The sequence below is a fragment of the Nerophis lumbriciformis genome, linkage group LG04 (assembly GCF_033978685.3).
Source record: "Nerophis lumbriciformis linkage group LG04, RoL_Nlum_v2.1, whole genome shotgun sequence".
Lineage (NCBI taxonomy): Eukaryota > Metazoa > Chordata > Actinopteri > Syngnathiformes > Syngnathidae > Nerophis > Nerophis lumbriciformis.
The window spans coordinates 22,074,012-22,097,069 of record NC_084551.2 but is presented as its reverse complement, the minus strand read 5'-3'; the positions used below and the strand labels follow the sequence as shown (position 1 = coordinate 22,097,069).

At 41.6% G+C, this 23,058-nt stretch overlaps 1 protein-coding gene across 2 annotated transcripts in view; it reads right to left on the bottom strand.

The window, feature by feature from the left end:
• The window catches only part of LOC133597770 (CUB and sushi domain-containing protein 3-like), a 589,433-nt gene extending 567,076 nt beyond the window's left edge, over positions 1 to 22,357 (bottom strand). For both annotated transcript variants that reach the window (XM_061950753.2, XM_061950761.2), the window contains exon 1: positions 21,994 to 22,357. In XM_061950753.2, the coding sequence (XP_061806737.1) occupies positions 21,994 to 22,147 (154 nt within the window). In that variant the 5' untranslated portion in view covers positions 22,148 to 22,357. The remainder of the gene's footprint in view (positions 1 to 21,993) is intronic.
• Positions 22,358 to 23,058: the final 701 nt, after the last annotated feature.

The following is a 23,058-nucleotide window of genomic DNA, read 5'->3' as shown; positions in this document are numbered from 1 at the left end:
TAATAACTTGATTTAATAATAAAATAACAGGTGCCGAACGCACTGGAAGCTAAGGCTAACACTTAGCACAAACTATGGAACTTAGCTGAGTCTAGGAAACAAGAACGAACTTACGTGGCAGTCGCGTGTTGCAAAAAACAAAGAAAGCAGAACGAGTGATGAACAAAGGTGGGCTTAAATAGTGTCTGTGATTACAACAGGTGCGCGTCAGAAACACAAGCGGCAGGTGGAATTAATAAGTAACTATGGTAACCAACTCAAAGGTACACAGACAGGAACAAAATGAGTCCAAGACTAACAGAAAACCCAAACAGAAATATGATCCGGGCAGCGGATCATAACAGTACCCCCCCCTTAAGGGACAGATTCCAGATGTCCCCTGGAAAAACTAAAACCCACCAACCACACAACAGTTCAAGAGTCAAGGGAGGGCGGAGGGAGGACTTGGCGGAGGGTTGCCAGGCCACGTGTCCCCGAATCCACCGGGGACGAGTCAGGTGGCGGCGGCGAATGGAACGCCGCTGCCGCAGGCGAGGCGGACGACCACGGAAAGGCCACATTCGTGGCTGACGAGGTGGGCGGGAGTGACGCCAGAACTTCAGCAGTCTTTGAGTCTTACGCCCAATTCGTGGGCGTACAAGAATTAACCCCTGAGAGGGCTGCATGCCGGTGTCTGATGGCTGTTTGCGCAGCTGGCCAGCCCGAGGTCGTGGAGGCAACAACGCTGGCGACGAGGAGGGTGGCAGCGCCGTGGGAAGGCCCGCCGGAGACGAGGAAGGAGCAGACGTCGGCGTGGAAGCGGCAGGCATCGTCATCAAGGTAGGCGAGGCCGCAGCAGGAGTCGCCGCCGTGGAAGCAGGAGGAGCAGACGTCGCCGCCGTGGAAGCAGGAGCAGCAGGCAGTCGTCGCCGCCGTGGAAGCAGGAGCAGTCGTCGCCATGGAAGCAGGAGCAGTCGTCGCCGTGGAAGCAGGAGCAGTCGTCGCCGTGGGAGTGGGTACCGGAGCTCGCCTGGGAGCGGGTACCGGAGCTCGCCTGGGAGCGGGTACCGGAGCTCGCCTGGGAGCGGGTACCGGAGCTCGCCTGGGAGCGGGTACCGGAGCTCGCCTGGGAGCGGGTACCGGAGCGGGTACCAGAGCTTGCCTTAGAGCTAGCCTGGGGGCAGGTGCTTGTGCGGAAACCAGCCTAGGGGCAGGTGCTGGTGCGGAAACCAGCCTAGAGGCAGGTGCTGGTGCGGAAACCAGCCTAGGGGCAGGTGCTGGTGCGGAAACCAGCCTAGGGGCAGGTGCTGGTGCGGAAACCAGCCTAGGGGCAGGTGCTGGTGCGGAAACCAGCCTAGGGGCAGGTGCTAGCCGTGACTTAGGCAGAGGTGGCCTGGCTGGAGGTTGTGGCTTGGCTGGGCGCAGCTGTGCTACCCCAGCAGCACAGCTCCCAGCACTAGCCCCCCCCTCAAGAAGCGGATACCAGACGCGCTCCCTGTGGTCTGGAATCGTCTTCAGTGGTGGGTGGAGGGAGGTCAGGAGGGGGGTAGACTTCTCCCCTCTCACTTGTCCATTTCTGGTTGCATTAGTCACTGGGGGCGGAACTAAAGTCACTAGAGACGGGGCTTGGAAAACAGGAGACTGAGATTGAAAAAAATCTAAATTTAGAAAAAAATGTCTCATAAGGATTACTTCTAGAAACAAAGTCCCTAGTGGGGGGCTGACAGAGGGAGTAAACAGAATCTAAAAAAAAATCTTGGTCTCTGACGTCATCACTAGTGGGCGGGATGACGTCATCACAAGTATGCAGCGTAATGTCAACAGCGCGGGTCTCCCTCTGGCTCACAGCCCAGTTGGAAAATTGTTTGGCACAAACTTCAATGGATTTACCAAACATCAGAGGGGAAGACTGGGCTGCTCTTGGCGTGCTGTTGTCCGGAAGAGGAGTTTTCGGGAGCGACGCGTCTTGAAGACGAGGCGAAGACTCCTTGCCGTCCGATGCGGGAGTACGAGATGCTGCTTTCTTTCTGTCACGTGTGGTGCGCATGGTGATGCGGGGGTTTGTTCTCCCAAGATGCAAGGGACGAATCCGGACAGGACTTGCAGGTAATAACTTGATTTAATAATAAAATAACACAAAACTGGTACAAAACAGAAAACAAACCGACAGGAAGAGGTGCCGAACGCACTGGAAGCTAAGGCTAACACTTAGCACAAACTATGGAACTTAGCTGAGTCTAGGAAACAAGAACGAACTTACGTGGCAGTCGCGTGATGCAAAAAACAAAGAAAGCAGAATGAGTGATGAACAAAGGTGGGCTTAAATAGCGTCTGTGATTACAACAGGTGCGCGTCAGAAACACAAGCGGCAGGTGGAATTAATAAGTAACTATGGTAACCAACTCAAAGGTGCACAGACAGGAACAAAATGAGTCCAAGACTAACAGAAAAACCAAACAGAAATATGATCCGGGCAGCGGATCATAACAATCTTTGGTTGTAATTTTTGGTCGAAACTATTATTATTGTACTTGCAAATTTACTGTTAATATCTGCTTACTTTCTGTTGTAACATGGTTCTATCTACACTTTTGTTGAAATGCAATAAACACTTATTTTTCTGTTGTTTTGATATTGTACATTGTTTTATGGGATACATGTTTTATAGGATACAACACATTAGTTGCTTGGGCAGTATTGGTTATACCAATCCTGATACTTCAAATTTTCAAGATCATTAAATGATTACATTCTGATCACCATTATAAGCAGACAAAAACACAGGATGGTGGTGTAACAATATCAATTAAATATTTATATTGTTTCCTACCAATGGCTGTGATTTAAATATTGTATTTGCCCTTAAACCCAGGGAGTGGTTTCCTCAGATTGTAAACAACAAAATATATGTTTTATATTAAAAAACATTGGCATATCATCCTACTATGTCGTACGTGTAGTGTAACATGTTTAGCCATTCCTCTTCCTCCAGAGAAGAGTAATTTATGATTTAAAGAAAAGGGGTGGGATTAAATAAGTGTAAACTTCTTCTCACTCCTTTTCAAATATGTAAATAAAAAAAGAAAAAAAAGAAAAAGAAAGTCCAATTTGTTTTTGTTTTTTCTTTTCCATTGTGTTATGTCTGTTAAGGCTATAGCACTGTATTGGATAAGGCTTGCTCTTGTTTTTATGCATATTTGAAATAAAAAATATATTAATCAATCAATCAAAAAGATACTTGTATAAAATGTAGTTTATTTGCCACCATGGAGGCGAGGATTCCTGACTTAAAAGTGGTTTTGCACCGTGGAGGGACGTTAGCCATTAGCTTGCCCGCGAGAATGCTACAGTACATTGAGGATGTGTTTATTCGCTTTTCACCGTCAAATTTGCCTGACACAGCTAGAATGTGCATTATCACGATAGGACGATAGTATTAAAAGCTCTATTACTGGCCACATTTACATGACTTTCATCGAATATCACCTATATCGCCCAATCCTGATATCAACTTTTTTCTAATTAATATAATTTTTATAAGACGAAGGGGTAAAGGGAATAAAAGTTAAAGTACTAGAGTACTCTCGTCCATGACAGAATCAGAGAAAAACCTTCAAAGAAACGAAACAAAAAATGCTTCTATTTGACGCCCCATTGAAGTGCATGGCATTATATTTACAAACAATTTTGTTTGTAGAAATCCAAGCAATTCTCCCAGATTAACGGCAAGCTGCGCTTTGAGTCACTTACAAAATGGAAGGAGATGAGAAATAGTTCTCTCATCAGCGCAACCGGCAATGCATGCAAGCATGGGCGCTAGACAGAGACCTAAATTGATGTCCCCAGAGTAAGAGAGTTTATCTTTGTGGCTCTGCTGCACCTTCACCACTCATACAAATAGAATGTGCATAACCACAGTCGTGCATTATGCGTGGCTGCATGCTTGATGAAAAGGAAACTCCAAACAACTGAACCGGAAAAGATGCTCTTTAAAGAATTACTATTACCTTGTGAGTGTGCCAGTAAAATTTGGAAAATAGCTTCGTAATATTCCATTTGGTGCTTTTAAATTGCCAAGCACTGGGATGAAAAATACTCCAATCAAAAACACTGCCACGCTTATAACAGCTGGCATGTGCACAAATATGCACTCCATTGCACACGGAAATAGCGGGTCTATGTGGCCAAGCATAATAACAAACTCTGAAAAGTCTCTGTGCTGCTGGTGCTTTAGCTGGTTTCTTGCTGATACATTCATTATGTGGGAAGGCAGCGATACCTGCAAAAGTGCTATTGTGCCCTGTTGCACCTGACGCTGTGCACTAAAAAACACAACTGTGAGTCAACATCACATCCAATAATACTGCAGCCTCTCACCACTAATTTTCCAAACTAACAACAACATCCTCTTCCAATAGTCCCGAAAAGGGAAAAGAGGCACTGAGCAATAATCCATGTCATCTAGTTGAAACAATACCCTGTATTCATTTTTTTGCAAATCTCCTATTAATTGCCTTCAACAATGTGTGGAGAGGCTGCACACTGTTTCATTCTTGGCAGCCTGGGGATTTTTAATAGAGGAGGAACGGTTATACACCGTATTTCTGTAAGAAAACAGCCGCCAGCTGATGGACAGGAAGTGAATTTCAACTTATCTGTCAACAAGGGAAAAATATATTCCGTTTTCCTTTATTTTCTTATCAAATCAAGTGATTGGTTGTTTTTCAGTATGCATATGCCAATAGACCAGAGCTATTTACTGGCGGTATAGATGATGCCACAGCAACATTACTACACTTTGTTGCTGGGCATCTCGATTAAAATAAAACACATGCACGCTTATGCTTTGTGGATTTTTCATCTGCGTTCGACTGCATGCAGCCACACATTCTGGCTCGTAGTCTGCTGAATATGTCCAATATTGACTTTGGTACTGTAAGCTGGCTAGTGGACTTTCTCACTTCAAGATCACAGAGGACCCGTGTTAACAGCACACTGTCTGATGCTCGCTTATGCTCCACAGGATCACCCCAGGGACGGGTCCTGTCCCCCTTGCTGTTTGTACTATACACAAATGACTGTCAGAGCACACTTCACTCAAGGTCCATCATTAAGTTTGCCGACAATTCGGTCATAGTCAGCCTCCTGCAGGACAAAGAATCAGACCACTGTCCTGTTCTGGAGAACTTTATCAAATGGTGCGATGATTCGTACCTGGAGCTTAATGGCGACAAATCGAAGGAGATGTTCATTGACTTTCGCCGTAATCCCCCTGCCAAAGCACCCATTCCCATTAATGGCTTTGCTGTTGAGATAGTCAGTGAATACAAGTATCTAGGTACAATTTTAGACAATAAATTGACCTTTGACGCCAACACTGACCGTATTTACAAGAAGGTCAATCAGAGGCTGTTTTTCTTGAGGAAACTGAGGGGCTTTCAGGTTGATAGGACACTGATGAGGATGTTCTATTCATCTTGTATCGAGTCTATTTTAACTTATTCTATCACTTCCTGGTTTGGTAACCTCAGTGTGGCCAATAAAAACATATGTGGTATAATCAAGTTGTGCCAAAAGACCATAGGCACTACCTTGAACCCCCTGAACCAGATCTATCAGGCCAGAGTCATCCAGAAGGCAAAGGCCATTCTGGTCAACCCTCAGCACCCTCTCTTCTCAGAGTTTAGACTCTTGCCCTCAGGATGCAGGTACGCCCCTAGTAATAGGAAGGCCAAAAACAACAGATACACAAGATCCTTTGTTCCCTCAGCTGTTGACTTTATAAATGAGCTTCTTAAACAAGCTTAGCGGCTATGAACAGTCACTTTAGTGGGAAGCGACGTGTGATGATTAGTTTTTATTGAATTACAAATGTTTTTTAGTTTTTAGCTCAATGCCTTAAGGATGGTTTGTATGTTGTATGTATTTGTACCTTGTTTTACTGTTGTACCTTGTTTTTAATGACTACTGCTGCAAACCGAATTGCCCCTCGGGAACATTAAAGATTTTCTAAGTCTAAGTCTAAGGCCCGGGGGCCAATTCCGGCCCCGTCCATCCATCCAACTAACTTCTTCCGCTTATCCCAGGTCGGGTTGTGGGGGCAGCAGCCTAAGCAGAGAAGCTCTGACTTCAGAGCTCTTCCCAGCCACTTCGTCCAGCTCCTCCTGGGGGATCCCAAGACGTTCCCAGGCCAGCCGGGAGACATAGTTTCTCCAGCGTGTCCTTGGTCTTCCCCGTGGTCTCCTCCCAGTCAGACGTGCCCTAAACACCTCCCAAGGGAGGCGTCCGGGAGGCATCCTGACCAGATGCCTGATCCACCTCATCTGGCTCCTCTCGATGTGGAGGAGCAGCGGATTTACTTTGAGCTCCTCCCAAATGACAGAGCTTCTCACCCTATCTCTAAGGGAGAGCCCCGCCACAGAGGGAGGAAGCGCCTTTTGGCCACTTGTACCCGTGATCTTGTCTTTTCGGTCATAACCCAAAGCTCAAGACCATATGTGAGGATGGGATTGTGGTAAATCGATACAGGGTCCACATCAATGCAGACACCGCATCGATCTGCCTGTCGATCTCACGATCCACTTTTCCCTCACTCTTGAATAAGACCCCGAAGTACTTGAACTCTTCCACTTGGGGCAGGATCTCCTCCTCACCCCCGAAGATGGCACTCCACTCTTTTACGGGCGAGAACAATGGAATCGGACTTGGAGGTGCTGATTCTAATCCTTGTTGCTTCACACTCGGCTGCAAATCGATCCATTGAGAGCTAAAGGTACTGGCCAAATAAAGCCATCAGGACCACATCATCTGCAAAAAGCAGAGATGTAATCCTACATCCACCAAACCGGACCATCTCAACACCATGACTGCGCCTGAAAAGTATGTCCATCAAAGTTATGAACAAAATTGGTTACAAAGGCCAGCCAGAGTCTAACCCTCACTGGAAACGGGTCCGACTTACTGCCGGCAATGCGGACCAAGCTCTGACACCCATCATACAGGGAACGGACCGCCACAATCAGACGGTCCGATACCCCATACTCTCTGAGCACTCGGGCACAAGACTTCCCGAGGGACACGGTTGGATGCCTTCTCCAAGTCCACAAAGCTCATGTAGACTGGTTGGGCAAACTCCCCTGCACCCTCAAGGACGCTGCCGAGAGTATAGAGCTGGTATACAGTTCCACGACCAGGACGAAAACCACAGTGATCTTCCTTAATCCGAGGTTTGACTATTCTAGGCTGAGGAGTGTGATCCACGATATTTGGAACACACACTTCTGCCATTCCAGAAGCACCGCATCCGATGTCCACGCAATGTTGCAGAGTCTTGTCAACCAAGACAAACCCACAGCATCCAGAGCCTTTTTGGAATTTTGGAATCATTATGAAAGACATGACGACAGATGTATTTTTTTTGTATGCATTCTAAATAATAAATACATTTGATCAAAAGTCCGCTTACTATGGAGCCTATGGGAGCAGCGCAATTCCGCTTATAATGCTTAAAAAAAGTAAGTAGTACTTATAAGTAAGTAGGTACCTATATATAAATATATAATGTATGCACGGGCACATTTATAAAAACATTTCATATTTACATATTTTGCTCATTTTAAGCATACGAGGCGCATTAAATTAAAAAATGCATCACAACATTAGTTTTTTTTAACAACACCACTTATTTTTTACTTGTTGCAGACTTAATGAGAGCCAACAAACATACTAAAACTTACTTACTGTGCAATGTCTGCTGTCATTAGGATGCCGACTGCTTGGATATTCATGCATTCCCATTTATACTCGCAAAGGAAAGCGGTGGTGGAACCAAGCGTATTTTCGTGTCGTTCTTGCCATTTCCAGGTCAAAATTGGCTATCAAAGTGTACCAACTTGTCAGAATACGACTTCGTTTTTCTACTGTCTAGGTGAGAGGCATGATTTATGATCTACAATAAAGTTTTTACGAGCAAGGAAGCGGGGAAGCAGCTCATCAGTCGATCATGTCAACATTGGCACTCAAGCTTGTGATCATGGCGTCGCTACAAATAGTTTGTCTGCGCTACCGCTTATAATAACAATATCACCACCACTTGGTTAATATTCAATTCATGAAATGTAAATGGAGTATTGGTGGCGGTTTTTGAATGTTTTTTTTTTTAATTTTTTATGGGTGGAATAGATGATCTCCCATTGGCTCCGCTGTACGCTGACTTTTATTAACGTTTATTTACAAGTTAGAATGCATTAAAAAAAAAACATATTTTGTCAGGGCTTTCATAATGAATGTGAATGATGGGCAAAATTTCTAAAAAAAAAGTGCAGTTCCCCTTTAAGGAACTCAGGGCGGATCTGGCACAAAGGAGCTTTTTAACTACATCGGTAACTTCAGCCCAAGAAATAGGAGAGCCCACTACAGATTCCCCAAACACTGCTTCCTCGTAGGAAGACACGTAGGTGGGATTGAGGAGGTCTTCGAAGTATTCCTTCCACCGATCCACAACATCCTGAGTCAAGGTCGGCAGCACACCAAGCTCATCGTACACCAGTGTTGACAGTGCACTGCTTCCAACTCCTGATGCGGCAGATGGTGGTCCTAAAAAGACTTAAGTGCTCCTGTTGTATGGAGGAACTTGGACTACTGTTAACACCATGGCAGATCCTTGCTTTAACATTTTAACCTTGCTAGCAAACATGGAACACTGAGGTCCAAACTTGTGATTTGCATGACTGAGGCATTCCTCAAGGCACCACTTTAAGTTCTCTTCTTTTCTGCAGTTAGAATTTTGTTTTTAAATGTGATTTATGTGACAAAGGTGATGCTGTAGCTTGTGTACTTCAGATGCAGTCAGTAGTCATTTGTTCAACTTCTTTAGTTCCTCAAGGTTCTATTTTAGGTCCTCTTTTTTTCATCATGTGGGCTAATCAACTGGTGGCCCGGGAGTTCTGTTAGAAAATCTTGTGCTGTCATAAAAAATATCTTTAACTAGCTTTTTGCAGAAGGTCCTTAAACACAGTAGAGCACTCCTGTAACTCTCACAAAATAAATAGACCAACATTTCTACTGTAGAGGACAGTGTTCCGGAATATACAAAATAAGACTAATAGAGAGGAGTCCGGTCCTCAAGTCCTTATACCTACTCAGTGGCCTAGTGGTTAGAGTGTCCGTCCTGAGATCGGTAGGTTGGGAGTTCAAATCCCGGCCGAGTCATACCAAAGACTATAAAAATGGGACCCATTACCTCCCTGCTTGGCACTCAGCATCAAGGGTTGGAATTGGGGGTTAAATCACCAAAATGATTCCCGGGCGCAGCCACCGCTGCTGCCCACTGCTCCCCTCACCTCCCAGGGGGTGATGGGTGAAGGGTCAAATGCAGAGAATAATTTCGCCACACCTAGTGTGTGTGTGACAATCATTGGTACTTTAACTTTAACTTTAACTTATCTTTCTGGAAATATCAACCTTAAAACAATTTAGTTGAATATCCAATAGACCAAGGTTTTCTTTTCAATTATGTGAATGCCATTTAATTAATGTAAATGTACTTTATTTCAAATGTACAGTAAATGCATGTTTGTGTGCAGGGATATTATTTTCATTTGATGATTGGTGTCTCTAATATACAAGAAGTCTCTAATATACAAGAAGGCTATCCTTTTCTCTTTCCTTCCTTTATGCTGCTCTAAGTTGGTGAGAAACAAAAACTGAAACATTACATATAATACTGAGGGTAAAAAGTCATTATATAGGTGGTTGTTATGGACGTGTACATCTGCAGCTCTAACCTTGGGTTTCATCACCGTTAGACGCTACCTGTTGGACTGTAACTGCAGATGTAAAGTGCTGGTGCAGCTATTTGAGGACATTTGCAGGCAATAATCAGAGGTTTTTCATATCCGCAAGACTGGGCCATCTTGTTAAAAGGGTTATGAGCAAAAATTAGGCATGTTTTTAAACAGAGAAAGGACAGAATACATTGAATACAAATGTAATTACTGTTAGGAGGACAAAAGACATGCGTGAAATTAAAACAACTTTTTTTTATTTTAGTTTTTTTAAATATCTGGATGTTATGAACTCCAGGTTTAATGCCAGTGTTGTATTACGCTGAACAATGTCGCCCAGGGTTCTGTGAAGTCTGCATGGATGTAGCTCAATTAATCAATGAATAGTACGCCCTTCATTCGTTTTTAGCAAAGCTTTGTAAAATAATTGAAGCCAGCAAACCAAAAAAATGATTCTTTACAATTAAATTTACTGATGCACCGCTCTTTCAAACCCTGCTAATTTCTCTGGGAAAAAAAAGGTTGCTAATGTTCTGAAATCATGCGTTGGAATCAAAACAGACACAGAGCAAGCTATACTTCCACATTTTACGTGTATCATTCCCTCCAGAACTTGGTGGGCTTTTTTTGTGATTGTTGCGACCTAAAATACATGAATTTGGAGAAGCTTTTTCAGAATGTTGCGGCAGAAAATGTGATTTCATTTTTTTTTTTACACCATTGAATCAGCATATCATTTTATGGATTTGTTATCACTGTTCAAAGTGTCACTTGTAACCTCAAAAACCACATATTTTCAATAAAAATTGGAAAACAAACACTGTAATGATATTGTACTCATTTTATACAACATAGACTTAAAGTAAACACTAGATGGCAGTAAAAGAACATACTCAGAACTCATTGTCAAATGATTCTACTCTTTTAATTACAAACCCCGTTTCCATATGAGTTGGGAAATTGTGTTGGATGTAAATATAAACGGAATACAAGGATTTGCAAATCCTTTTCAACCCATATAATGCACTACAAAAACAAGATATTTGATGTTCAAACTCATACATTTTTTTCTTTTTTTGCAAATGATAAACTTAGAATTTCATGGCTGCAACACGTGCCAAGCCAAAGTAGTTGGGAAAGGGCATGTTCACCACTGTGCTACATGGCCTTTCCTTTTAACAACACTCAGTAAACATTTGGGAACTGAGGAGACACATTTTTTAAGCTTCTCCGGTGGAATTCTTTCCCATTCTTGCTTGATGTACAGCTTAAGTTGTTCAACAGTCCGGGGTCTCCGTTGTGGTATTTTAGGCTTCATAATGCGCCACACATTTTCAATGGGAGACAGGTCTGGACTAAAGGCAGGCCAGTCTAGTACCCGCACTCTTTTACTATGAAGCCACGTTGATGTAACACGTGGCTTGGCATTGTCCTGCTGAAATAAGCAGGGTCGTCCATGGTAACGTTGCATGGATGGCAACATATGTTGCTCCAAAACCTGTATGTACCTTTCAGCATTATTGGCACCTTCACAGATGTGTATGTTACCCATGTCTTGGGCACTAATACACCCCCATACCATCACAGATGCTGGCTTTTCGACCTTGCGCCTATAACAATCTGGAGGGTTAATTTCCACTTTGGTCCGGAGGACACAACGTCCACAGTTTCCAAAAACAATTTGAAATGTGGACTCGTCAGACTACAGAACACTTTTCCACTTTGTATCAGTCATCTTAGATGAGCTCAGGCCCAGCAAAGCCGACGGCGTTTCTGGGTGTTGTTAATAAACGGTTTTCTTCTTGCATAGGAGAGTTTTAACTTGCACTTACAGATGTAGCGACCAACTAGTAACTGACAGTGGGTTTCTGAATTGTTCCTGAGCCCATGTGGTGATATCCTTTACACACTGATGTCGCTTGTTGATGCAGTACAGCCTGAGGGATCGAAGGTCACGGGCTTAGCTGCTTACGTGCAGTGATTTCTCCAGATTCTCTGAACCTTTTGATGATATTACGGACCGTAGATGGTGAAATCCCTAAATTCCTTGCAATAGCTGGTTGAGAAAGGTTTTTCTTAAACTGTTCAACAATTTGCTCACGCATTTGTTGACAAAGTGGTGACCCTCGCCCCATCCTTGTTTGTGAATGACTGAGCATTTCATGGAATCTATTTTTATACCCAATCATGGCACCCACCTGTTCCCAATTTGCCTGTTCACCTGTGGGATGTTCCAAATAAGTGTTTGATGAGCATTCCTCAACTTTATCAGTATTTATTGCCACCTTTCCCAACTTCTTTGTCACGTGTTGCTGGCATCAAATTCTAAAGTTAGATTATTTGCAAAAAAAATAAAGTTTATCAGTTTGAACATCAAGTATGTTGTCTTTGTAGCATATTCAACTGAATATGGGTTGAAAATGATTTGCACATCATTGTATTCCGTTTATATTTACGTCTAACACAATTTCTCAATTCATATGGAATCGGGGTTTGTATTTATAACTAATAGTAATAATCAAATTTAATTACAGAAAAAAAAAACACCAAAGGCTTGCCTAAGTGTTGTCTGCTTTGTCGTCGACAAGCTGCAAACATTCTCTGTGTATGTTTTTATGCTGAATAAGTGTTGGTCCAACTTAAACTTTCATTGATGTTTTAACACATTTACCCCCGCACACTATGAGCATTTGTGAACTTTTGAAAGCGATCAAAAGCTGTATTTTTTGTTGGTAAATGACAGATAATGAGAACTCATCATTACACATCAACACCTCTAACATGTAAATGCTGCCTCTTTGCTATGTCAGCATTGCAAATAGAAATCTGTCCTTAATTGCCTTAATAACAATAAGTATATGCTGTAGATACATGAGTCTTAAACTCGTTAGTGAGGATGCCAACGTTGTTGCTAAATGTTTATACACGACAGTACCCAGAAGGCTTAGCACTGGAACCGGAAGTACGTTTTAGCTACTCTCAGTACAATAATGGTGTCGTTTGAGGAATAAAGAGTCTACACAAGACACAAACACCAGTATTGATTAGACAGTTGACGTGTGTGTTGACTGCCAAAAAAATATAAGATAAAAAGACTAGATTTTACGAAAAAGTATTAAAAACTAATGAAATTAACTAGCTGCATGGACAGATAATTGTACCTGATAAGACACCATAAATTAAGATTTGTACATCTAGAAATTAGCAGGACTTTTAAGATAGAAATAAATATTTTATTCTGAAAACATGCATTACTCAACTTGCAATTCCTAAATCATTCTTTCTTAAAATGTTGCAGAATCTTTAAACAAAATGTTCTATGTGAGGGAAAATCTAAATATCTTATTTGAAAAGTTTTTATTTTAAATTTTAAACTTTTTAAACAAGAATAGAAACATACAAATATTAATGCTAAATGTAAGATTAGTCAATGACTAAAAATAGTTAAATATCTCTTAAAACTAGGGCAGGGGTCGGCAACCCGCGGCTCCGGAGCCGCATGCGGCTCTTTGATCACTCTGATAGCGGCTCAGCTGCATACTTGCCGACCCCACCCGATTTTCCCGGGAGACTTCCGGATTTCAGTGCCTCTCGCAGAAAACTCCTGGGAATAATACTCTCCGATTTTCACCCTTACAATAATAATAAGGGCGTGCCATGATGGTACAGCATTTAGCGCCCTCTACAATATGTATTAACAGTGTGCCAGCCCAGCCTTTTGTTATATGCATCTTCTGCTTGCACACGTAAGTGACAGCAAGGCATACTTGCTCAACAGCCACACAGGTTACACTGACGGTGGCCATATAAAACAACTTTAAGACTCTTACTAATAATGCGCCACACTTTAAACCAAAACCAAACAAGAATGACAAACACATTTCGGGAGAACATCTGCACTGTAACACAACAGAACAAATACCCAGAATCCTATGCAGCCCTGACTCTTCCGGGCTACATTATACACCCCTGCTACCACCAAACCCCGCCCCCACCCCAACATCAACCCCCCACCCTGTGCGTCGGTTGAGGTGGGCGGGGTTTGGTAGCGGGGGTGTATAATGTAGCCCGGAAGAGTTAGGGCTGCATGGGATTCTGGATATTTGTTCTGTTGTGTTTATGTTGTGTTAGAGTGCAGATGTTCTCCCGAAATGTGTTTGTCATTCTTGTTTGGTGTGGGTTCACAGTGTGGCGCATTATTAGTAAGAGTGTTAAAGTTGTTTATACCGCCACCGTCAGTGTAACCTGTGTGGTTGTTGAGCAAGTATGCATTGCTGTCACTTACGTGAGCACGCAGGAGCCCCATACAACGTGTGGCTGGACCGGCACGCTGGTTGTAGTAGGCGCTAAACGCTGTACCATCACGGCACGTTCGAGAGATAAGTTGCCTTGAAATTCATAGTCTGCCAGAAAAATCGGGAGGGTTGACAAGTATGACGCTGTCAAGCGCCATTCATATAAAATCCGCGGGCCGCACTAACATTCAATTTTCATATTAAGGTGTGGGCCGCATGTTTGAGACCCTTGGTTTATACATAGCACAAAGCAAAAAAAACAACTTTGTATGCAGTGTTATTTAATTTTAAATTTAAAACGATTTTTGTGGCTTCCATTGTTTTCTTTAATTTGTGAAACTGGTCAAAATGGCTCTTTGACTGGTAAAGGTTGCCGGCCCCTGAACTAGGGAAATATTTGGATATACAATTCTAAATGTTGGCAAGTGGCAAATCATTTGCAGTGTTTAAGCAGAGCTCAGAGACTAATTTGATTGGCCAAAACGTGCAGGGAAGTTGAGGGCATTGGACAAAATTGAGAGGCCGCCAATAATTCACAAGGAATTGAGTAAAATCCTGGGTCTTATATCTTCTTTTGTTTGCCTCACCAGTACTCAAAGCCTTTTCCTGATTTCATGTCACAAATCAAAACTTCAGTCCACAAACAAGAGCAGCTGTGCTCAACATTGGAAAGGAATAATTCTGAAGGTCCCTTACTATGGTGTTGATAGAGAACAATGTTGCGTAGAATTCTAAGCAACTAAAACAAATATATTTATTGTTTTTATTATTTTACAGTAGTTTTATAATAATTACCAAATGGTTCAGATGTCGTATAATATGTCTTTGAACATTGATCATTTTTAATGTGTGTTGCAGTAGAAAGCAGTAACCCAAGCATGGATCGTGACAAATGGATCCATATGTTCTTATCAGCCAAAATGCCTGCAGGCATTAGGCACAGGTTAATCTCCTCTAAAAAAGGCCCCTGAGATGCAGAGCACAGTCCATCTTGAATCTCTGGCCTTGACTCAGGAACACACGGCTCCACAACCCATTACATTTAATCTCAACAAACTGCGAGACATTTTCTTCCCCAAGACAAGATATTGCCAATCTCCTGCCCCAAGAGTACTGCTTATATTAAAATTGATAGAGAGAACTGACTTAATCAAAACCAACAAAGTATTTGTAGGTACTGCGGACCTTTCCAGGTCTGACTTGGCACTATAGATGTAGACCAATAGAAGCACTTACAAATTCTACTGCAACTCAAATCCTCAGATGCCACCTACTACCTTATCTTATGTACGATTCAGGAACTCAAGGGTGGCAGTGGGCTGATTCCCAACATCCCCTGCAGATAGTCCATAATTACACATGCAAAATGTAATCCTGATCAGCTCCAGCAGCCTTTCCAATCTGTTTACATAATCACATTGCGACAAGGACTTCATCAATGACACAGCGGCCATTGGATTACTTGATGTACAGAGAAACTGATATCCAGCAATTCGTCACTGCATGCTATAGACTTAAATAAACAAAATTGCTATGGAAAAATGTGTCAAACATTACTTACTGCAGCAGATGGGTCATTTTCAACAAACTGATGTTTAGAATTGATGTTCCATATTTTGTTGTCTGCTTTTCAATATGCTAGAAACATGTGTTGCCTTCTCTTCTATTTCCCATCAAGTCCCTGCTGTATGTGTTCTCCACAGAATGGAAAGGGAAAACGTTCAAAAAGTGATGCATCTTTTAAAAGGTTCAAACATTTGCCGACAACATAGATATTACTGTGTCTGCACAGTGTCCTGCTGCCTCTAACAACAACTCAACAAGAAAAACAGTCTCGATTTTTCCAGTTTGGAAGAAAAAGAGGCAATGTCGTGCAATTCTGGGCTGCAACCAGTAGATGTGCTGTTGATTCAGTCCGTAGTAAACACCAGGTTGGAAATTATTGTTGCCACTAACGGCAAATCTTTCGACCATTTTCTTTTTCACTCTGCCCGATAATGAATTGTGTTAAAAGAAGGCATAAGGCACAGAGCTATGCTGCTATCAGCCTCGCAGTCAAATCGTTGGACATTAAACCACCCACCGTTGGAAGGAGGTGAGATAAGTACCTGCTAAGAGTATAAACCGATGTCTTCTTTAAATATTAGTGAAAAGATTCCTGTGTGCAGACAAATAATTTTTAAAGGGTAAGAGATAAATAATTACGGATGTTACTTCAGCTGCTTCCTGGTGTGACGTGTCTATAAACAGCTGGCCGTGTTTTGGTCTCGTATATCGTCTGCACGCAGTAGGGTTGTACGGTATACCGATATTAGTATAGTACCGCGATACTAATTAATCATATTCGGTACTATACCGCCTCTGAAAATTACCGGTCTACCACCGGCGCCCCGTGCCCCCGTCGTGACATTGCTGGTTTACGAGCAGAGGAGCATGTTCGGCAGCGCACAATCACAAAGTACTTACAAACAGACAGTGTGTAGACAGAAAAGGGAGAACTGACGCATTTTGGCTTAAAAACTAATGATAAAGGTGAAGCTATAACACTGAAACGCCCATCGGAAGGGGTACCTTAAGACTTTAGACTGCAGATGGACTTTAGCCGCTAGCTAGCTAGCGGCTAAAGTCCATCTGCAGTCTGCATTGTTGTAGTGACTTCTAAATCACTAACCCTCGCCTCCATGGCGACAAATAAAGTAAGTTTCTTACAATTATCATCCCTGCAGAACGAGGAATAGCTAAACATACTTCACTACACACCGTAGCGCACCGGTGTGAACAAACGCCATTGGTCGATCTACACCTGACATCCACTGTAATGATATCAAGTACAGTAGCGTATCTCGTCGATACTACTATGATTACGTCGATATTTTTTGGCATCACAACATCTTCTTTTGTTTATTTATTTATTTATATCATGTTTATAAACTCAGGAAATATGTCCCTGGACACATGAGGACTTTGAATAAGACCAATGTATGATCCTGTAACTACTTGGTATCGGATTGATACCCAAATTTGTGGCATCATCCAAAACTAATGTAAAGTATCAAACAACAGTATAATAAATGATTATTACATTTTGATAGAAGTGTAGATAGAACATGTTAAAAGAGAAAGTAAGCAGATATTAACAGTAAATGAACAAGTAGATTAATAATACATGTTCTACCACTTGTTCTTAATAGTTTTGACAATATAATAGAATGGAAAATGACACAATATGTTACTGCATACGTCAGCAGCTAAATTAGGAGCCTTTGTTTGCTTACTTACTAATAAAAGACAAGTTGTCTAGTGTGTTCACTATTTTATTTAAGGACAAACTTGCAATAATAAATATACAGTATATTTAATGTACCCTAAGATTTTTTGTTAAATTAAAGCCAGTAATGCAATTTTTTGTGTTCCTTTTAATTTAGAAACTTACCGAAAAGTATCAAAATAATTTTGGTAACGGTACCGGTACCAGAAAATTGGTATCGGACAACACTAGCACACAGTAATCTTTTACTGATAGTGTTGGGATGATGTTTTCGACATGGGCAACGTGAGGTTCATCAGAGGTCGCCATGCTACTGCGCGTCTCTGGCAGGCCGAATCATGTCATCAATAAAAGTGAGACTACAGGAATTTGATACTGCGTTCGTCTGGCAGCATCACCTTAACCTGACAGTGTAGCTCTCTGCCTGCAAAGGTAACGATCCTTCAGCAGGTTCACATACAGATGCTTTGTTACAACTTCTAGGTCCTCTATTTAGTCAAGTTGGAAGTCTTCTTGGTGCTGCACCAGACCCCAGGACTTCACTAAATATTCCAATCTCTATCGTGTGTTTGTTTATCATATATATTAATAATAATACATTTTATTTATAAGGCGCCTTTCTGGGCACTCAAGGACACCGTACAAAATCACAACAATAAAATTAAATTGGATTAAAAAAAACAACAACAACAACAAAGGGAAAAGAAAATATGATTACAATGAATAAGCAGTCAGGAATAGGTGTGTTTTGAGTCTTGATTTGAAGAGGGATATTGAATTTAAGTTGCGAAGGTCTGGTGGTAAAGAGTTCCAAAGATGTGGGGCAGAGCGGCTGAAAGCTCGGGCACCCATGGTGGACATATATACTGTATTTAGCCTTTTTTTGAAGTGGAAAAAGTCACAAATAAGATCTCTGTTTTGTTTACATAAATGAAAGACTGTATTCCTTCTCTAAGTATCTTTAACTTTGGAGAAATTTCCTTAAAGTGACTAGATCTACATCTAGTGACGTTACTGACATCGTGTGAGCAGTCAGTATTCAGTATTACATATAATCACGTATTGCGTCATTTCAGGTTTTTGAACATAATTTGTTTAGCTGCGTTGTGTATCTAATTTATTATTCTTTCTCTGGACTATTATTAATCTACTCGATAAATTCATGTCCATATCTGGTCATTTTCTGCTGTAACGCTGTACACTTTTGTTACTAATTCTTCTCTTGATTAACAACTTTTGACATCCAAACTAGCTTAGCGGTTAGCATGGCTTCTTCTCTTCCTGTGTGTTTAAAATCACTTTTGTGAGACACTTCTTACATGCTGAAAAGTCCTCACGCGGGTTTGTGTCATCCACACCACAAAAGACAAAGTCAGTCCACACGTTTGATTTCAAACATGCTGGTGAATCTTTCTGCTTAACATCACTAAACGAATTTGCCATATTAGTGCCTTTTGTTTTTTCTTCCATATCGCCCATCCCATGTATTTACATAGATATATATATATGTATATATATATATTTTCTGTTAGGCCACGCAAAATTTAATACATTCACCGTTTGTCCTCAAAAGTCTACACACAATAACCCATAATGACAAAATTAAGTTTTTATTTTTTTATTTGCAAATGTGTTAGAAATTTAAAAAAAAAAAAATATATATATATATATATATACATACATGTTTATAAGTATTCAAAGCTTTTGCTCAACCTTTGGCAGCAATTATAGCCTCAAGTATTTTTGAATACGATGCCACAAGCTTAGCACGCCTTTCTCTGGGCAGTTTTTGGCCCATTTCTCTTTGCCCATCCCTTTTTGCAGTACTTCTCAAGCTCCATCAGAGTGGATGGCAAGCGTTGCTATTCATCAGTCTATATCTATATATATATATATATATATATATAAATAACATTCACTAATCAGTCCTGTATGGTATAGTATTGTACATTTGCCAAAATGTTTTATATATATATATATATATATATATATATATATATATATATATATATACACACACTAGTCTGGAAGGTTTTCTTCTCTCCACAGAGGAATGCTGTAGCTCTGACAGAGTGATCATTGGGTTTTTGTTTGGTCACCTGCGTGACTAGACTAAGATGAATGCAGCAATGTACAGAGAAATCCTGGATGAAAACCAACGCTGACCGTCCAACCTGATGGATCTTAAGAGGTGCTGCAAAGAGGAATGGGTGAAACTGCCCAAAGATAGTTGTACCAAGCTCGTGGCATACTATTCAAAATGACTTGAGGCTGTAATTTCTGCCAAAGGTGCATCAACAAAGTATTGAGCAAAATATTTGAATACTTATCCACATGTGATTTTTTTAGTTTTTTTTATTTCTGAGAAATTTGCAACTTAAAAAAAATATACGTTCTTTATTGTGGGGTATTGTGTGAAGAATTTTGAGGACAAAAATGGATTGTTCCATTTTGGTATAAGGCTGTAACATAAAAAGTGAAGCGCTGTGAATACTTTCCGGATGCACTGCATGTCAGGAAAGTTGCCCAATGAAATTATTTGCTTTATTTATATGTTTTTGTCGTACAGCTTGTGGTCTGATGACAACAATACCAATGTGAACACCATACCAAGCGTCTATTCTTATTTTTGCTTGGAACCAGAGCACTGAACCACAAGTGTGAATGCAGCCTAAGAATAGCCCGAAAAAAATCCATTAAAAAAATAGCAATACATCAATTAATTTGTTATGACCTATTATCAATAAAGGAAATATATTCAAATGCCAAGCAGTCAGTTATAAACCAAAGTAGGTACATTTATTGTGGTAGAATGGGATCAAAAATGTATTTAATTTATTTTGCTTGAAATTGTGTAACATGTCCCCTATAGCCGGCATCCAAGTTGAGCTGATTCTCCATTCAGCCAATCATTTTCTATACTGCTTGTCCTCATTTTATCACTGCAAAGTCACGCCACGATCAATTAAAGGTGCAAACGTTTCTCAGACAGGGTCCTACAGTATGTGGGCTGAATGGAGCTTCTTTGCCATTGAGTACGTTAAATGGCAGTTATGTGTGGTGTCCCCATGACAACCAGTTACATTATGTCCGGTGGAAAATGACATGAAAAAAAATGTATAGTGTCAAAAAAGTCACTCTGGTTGTTGTTTTTTTTCCATCAGAGTGACAATGAGTTTTATTTTGCTTAATTTATGTCATGTGCTTTTGTTGTCTGTTGTGGTGAAAAATACAACAGTCTACCTTTATCTTTAATTCTAAGGAACTAATTTTGACTGATTTTTTTTCCGGGAATGTATGAGGAGAAAGAACACTGCATCACTCAGTGTTTCTTTCCCAGAAAAAATGACACAAATAAGAGAAATGAGTCATAGAGTAGTATATAACCGAGTATATGTCCAACCGTGTGAACGGTGGTAACTAACATCTGTTCTTTGCTCCTGCCACCTGTCTGGCTCGACTTGGCCACACAATGTTTCTCTTCCTCGGCATCACCACTTGGCCTTTTCTGTACCGATTGTTGGCTGGCTGACTCCCAAATAAGTAAGAGAACGAGGACAATTGGCAGTGGCTCTCCCTGGGTTTGACATTGCCACATTGTGGGTGGCGATAAAACAGCACCGTGCCCCCCGACTCTGCTCCACTCTTGGCTTTTCCACTCGGTGGGCACTGCTACTCTGCATGCAGCACATTCCATCCACCCCCAATCGACAAGACATGAGAATTACTCAGAGGGCCAACAATCTGCATGGAAATTGAAATCTGCGGGCAAGCCATACTCAACTGTTCAACAGTACACATACACCCGCGGTGCAAAAAGGCATCAACTTTGGCAGGAAAACATTCGAGTGGACTGTGGAACGGCGTTTGAATTGTAAATTGGGATTTCTGACAATGTGGCTGACATTAAAAGGGGATAAATGCACTTTTGAAAGAAAGTGCTTCAGACTCGATAATGATTATTTTAACTGGGGGAAAAAAAGCATTCATGCAAGGCTTACCTCATCAGTCAGTGAATATTCCTAACTTGAATACTAACAAGTCCACCTTGCACCTGCCTGCAGTAAAAATTACGGTAACACTTTAGTAGGGGGAACATATTATAAGTAACAAAGTCTTAATTTAGAGTTATTTGGACACTAGGGGAACATATAAGGGTTAGGGTTATGGTTACTAATAAGCAATAATTCTGAGGTTATTGAGGGAAGATTCTTAGTTAATGGCTTACTGGTTGTATAATAAGGCCATGCATGATAAGGCATTAATAAGTACTTAATGATGACTAATTAAGAGCCAATATGTTACTAATTTGCATGTTAATAAGCAACTAATTAATGGTGAATATGTGTTCCCCATACTAAAGTGTTACCAAAATTACTAAATGACACACAACTGATTCCTGGAGGTCCCCACATTGAAAGCTCGACCTAGGAAAAGACTGAAGCCCACAGTCTTTAAGTTGCACAATTTAGTAGTCGGCCTACTAATCAAAGCAGCTCACGTCGGCTATTAGGAGAAGCTCCTCTAAGAATATTTATTGCCAGGCTCCCTCAAAGCCTGCATTGAGCGCCAAACTCCATCCAGTTGAGGCTATTTTGCGCACGCATGTACAATGCATTTTTTTGTTTGTTTGTTTTTTTTTTTTGCACACTGCAACGCGTCTTACCTTCCACACAGGTGAGCATGAGTGAAAAGAAGAGATTCCAAAAAAAAATCCCCGTCCTAATCCTCATCGTGGCGGTTTGAGCTCGGCCACACTCAACGCATTCCCGCACCTCCACGGATCCTTGGTAGCATCCTCGCCTGTAAATCCGCGTCATCGTCACAACTAGGTGAAAATAATCCCTAACCTATTTTCCCCTTTCTCGCGTTAAAAGGCAGGCGAAGGAGTGAGCGAGTGTGGAATTTAGCAGAGGACCGACGCGAGGGCTGGATCATGTCTGCTGAGAGGGGCGTCAAGTGCGCGCGTCTCGGGGCTCATGGCGCGCTCTGCACGGCCCCCGGTGCTCCACATGCTCGGGTTCCCCCTCCACAAAAAGCGGTGCAGCCTACACTATTTGAATGCTGCCTTTATCGATCTGCACTTGTCAGGCGAGCAGAGAGAGAGAGAGGGAGAGAGAGAGAGGAAGGGATGAAAAGGAGGGAGGAGTAAACGTCCTGTGAAAGTATGATGTGCGCCCAACAAATCATGAAGTGGACGTGGGTGGTAAAGGAGGAGGGGGCGAGTCGTCATCCGGTGTCAATGAGGCATGCATGGGTGAGAGATACCAGAGTACTTTAAATGGAAAAAAAAAAAAAAAAACCTTCATGCAAATATACTCCAAACTTCCATTTTTTTTTTGACTTGATGGTGGTGTGGATGTAGTAAAGTTGGGACATTTGCAATGCAAAGATGGGACCATGACGGCGCAGAGCCCGGCCGGCCAGCGGTGGGCCTCTTCTGCCATCTAGCTTCCAAAAAGTCCCCGACCTCCACCGGGAGGCACCGGAGTGTAACGTTTGTTAAATAACTCATGCATATGTGGAAATCTGGTCATTCGATTGCCTATGACGGATGCAGCGGAGTATAATATAAATACATATAAATAAGGACTTTTTTTCAACCTTTAGGGCTCCCCTCAAGTTTGGCCTCAAAAAGGTGTCGGATTAAAATTTAAAAAAGTAAGTCATATGATGCTTTTATTTTACTTTTTTTAATTTAACGCTTAAATCTCCAGACCAGTGGTTCTCA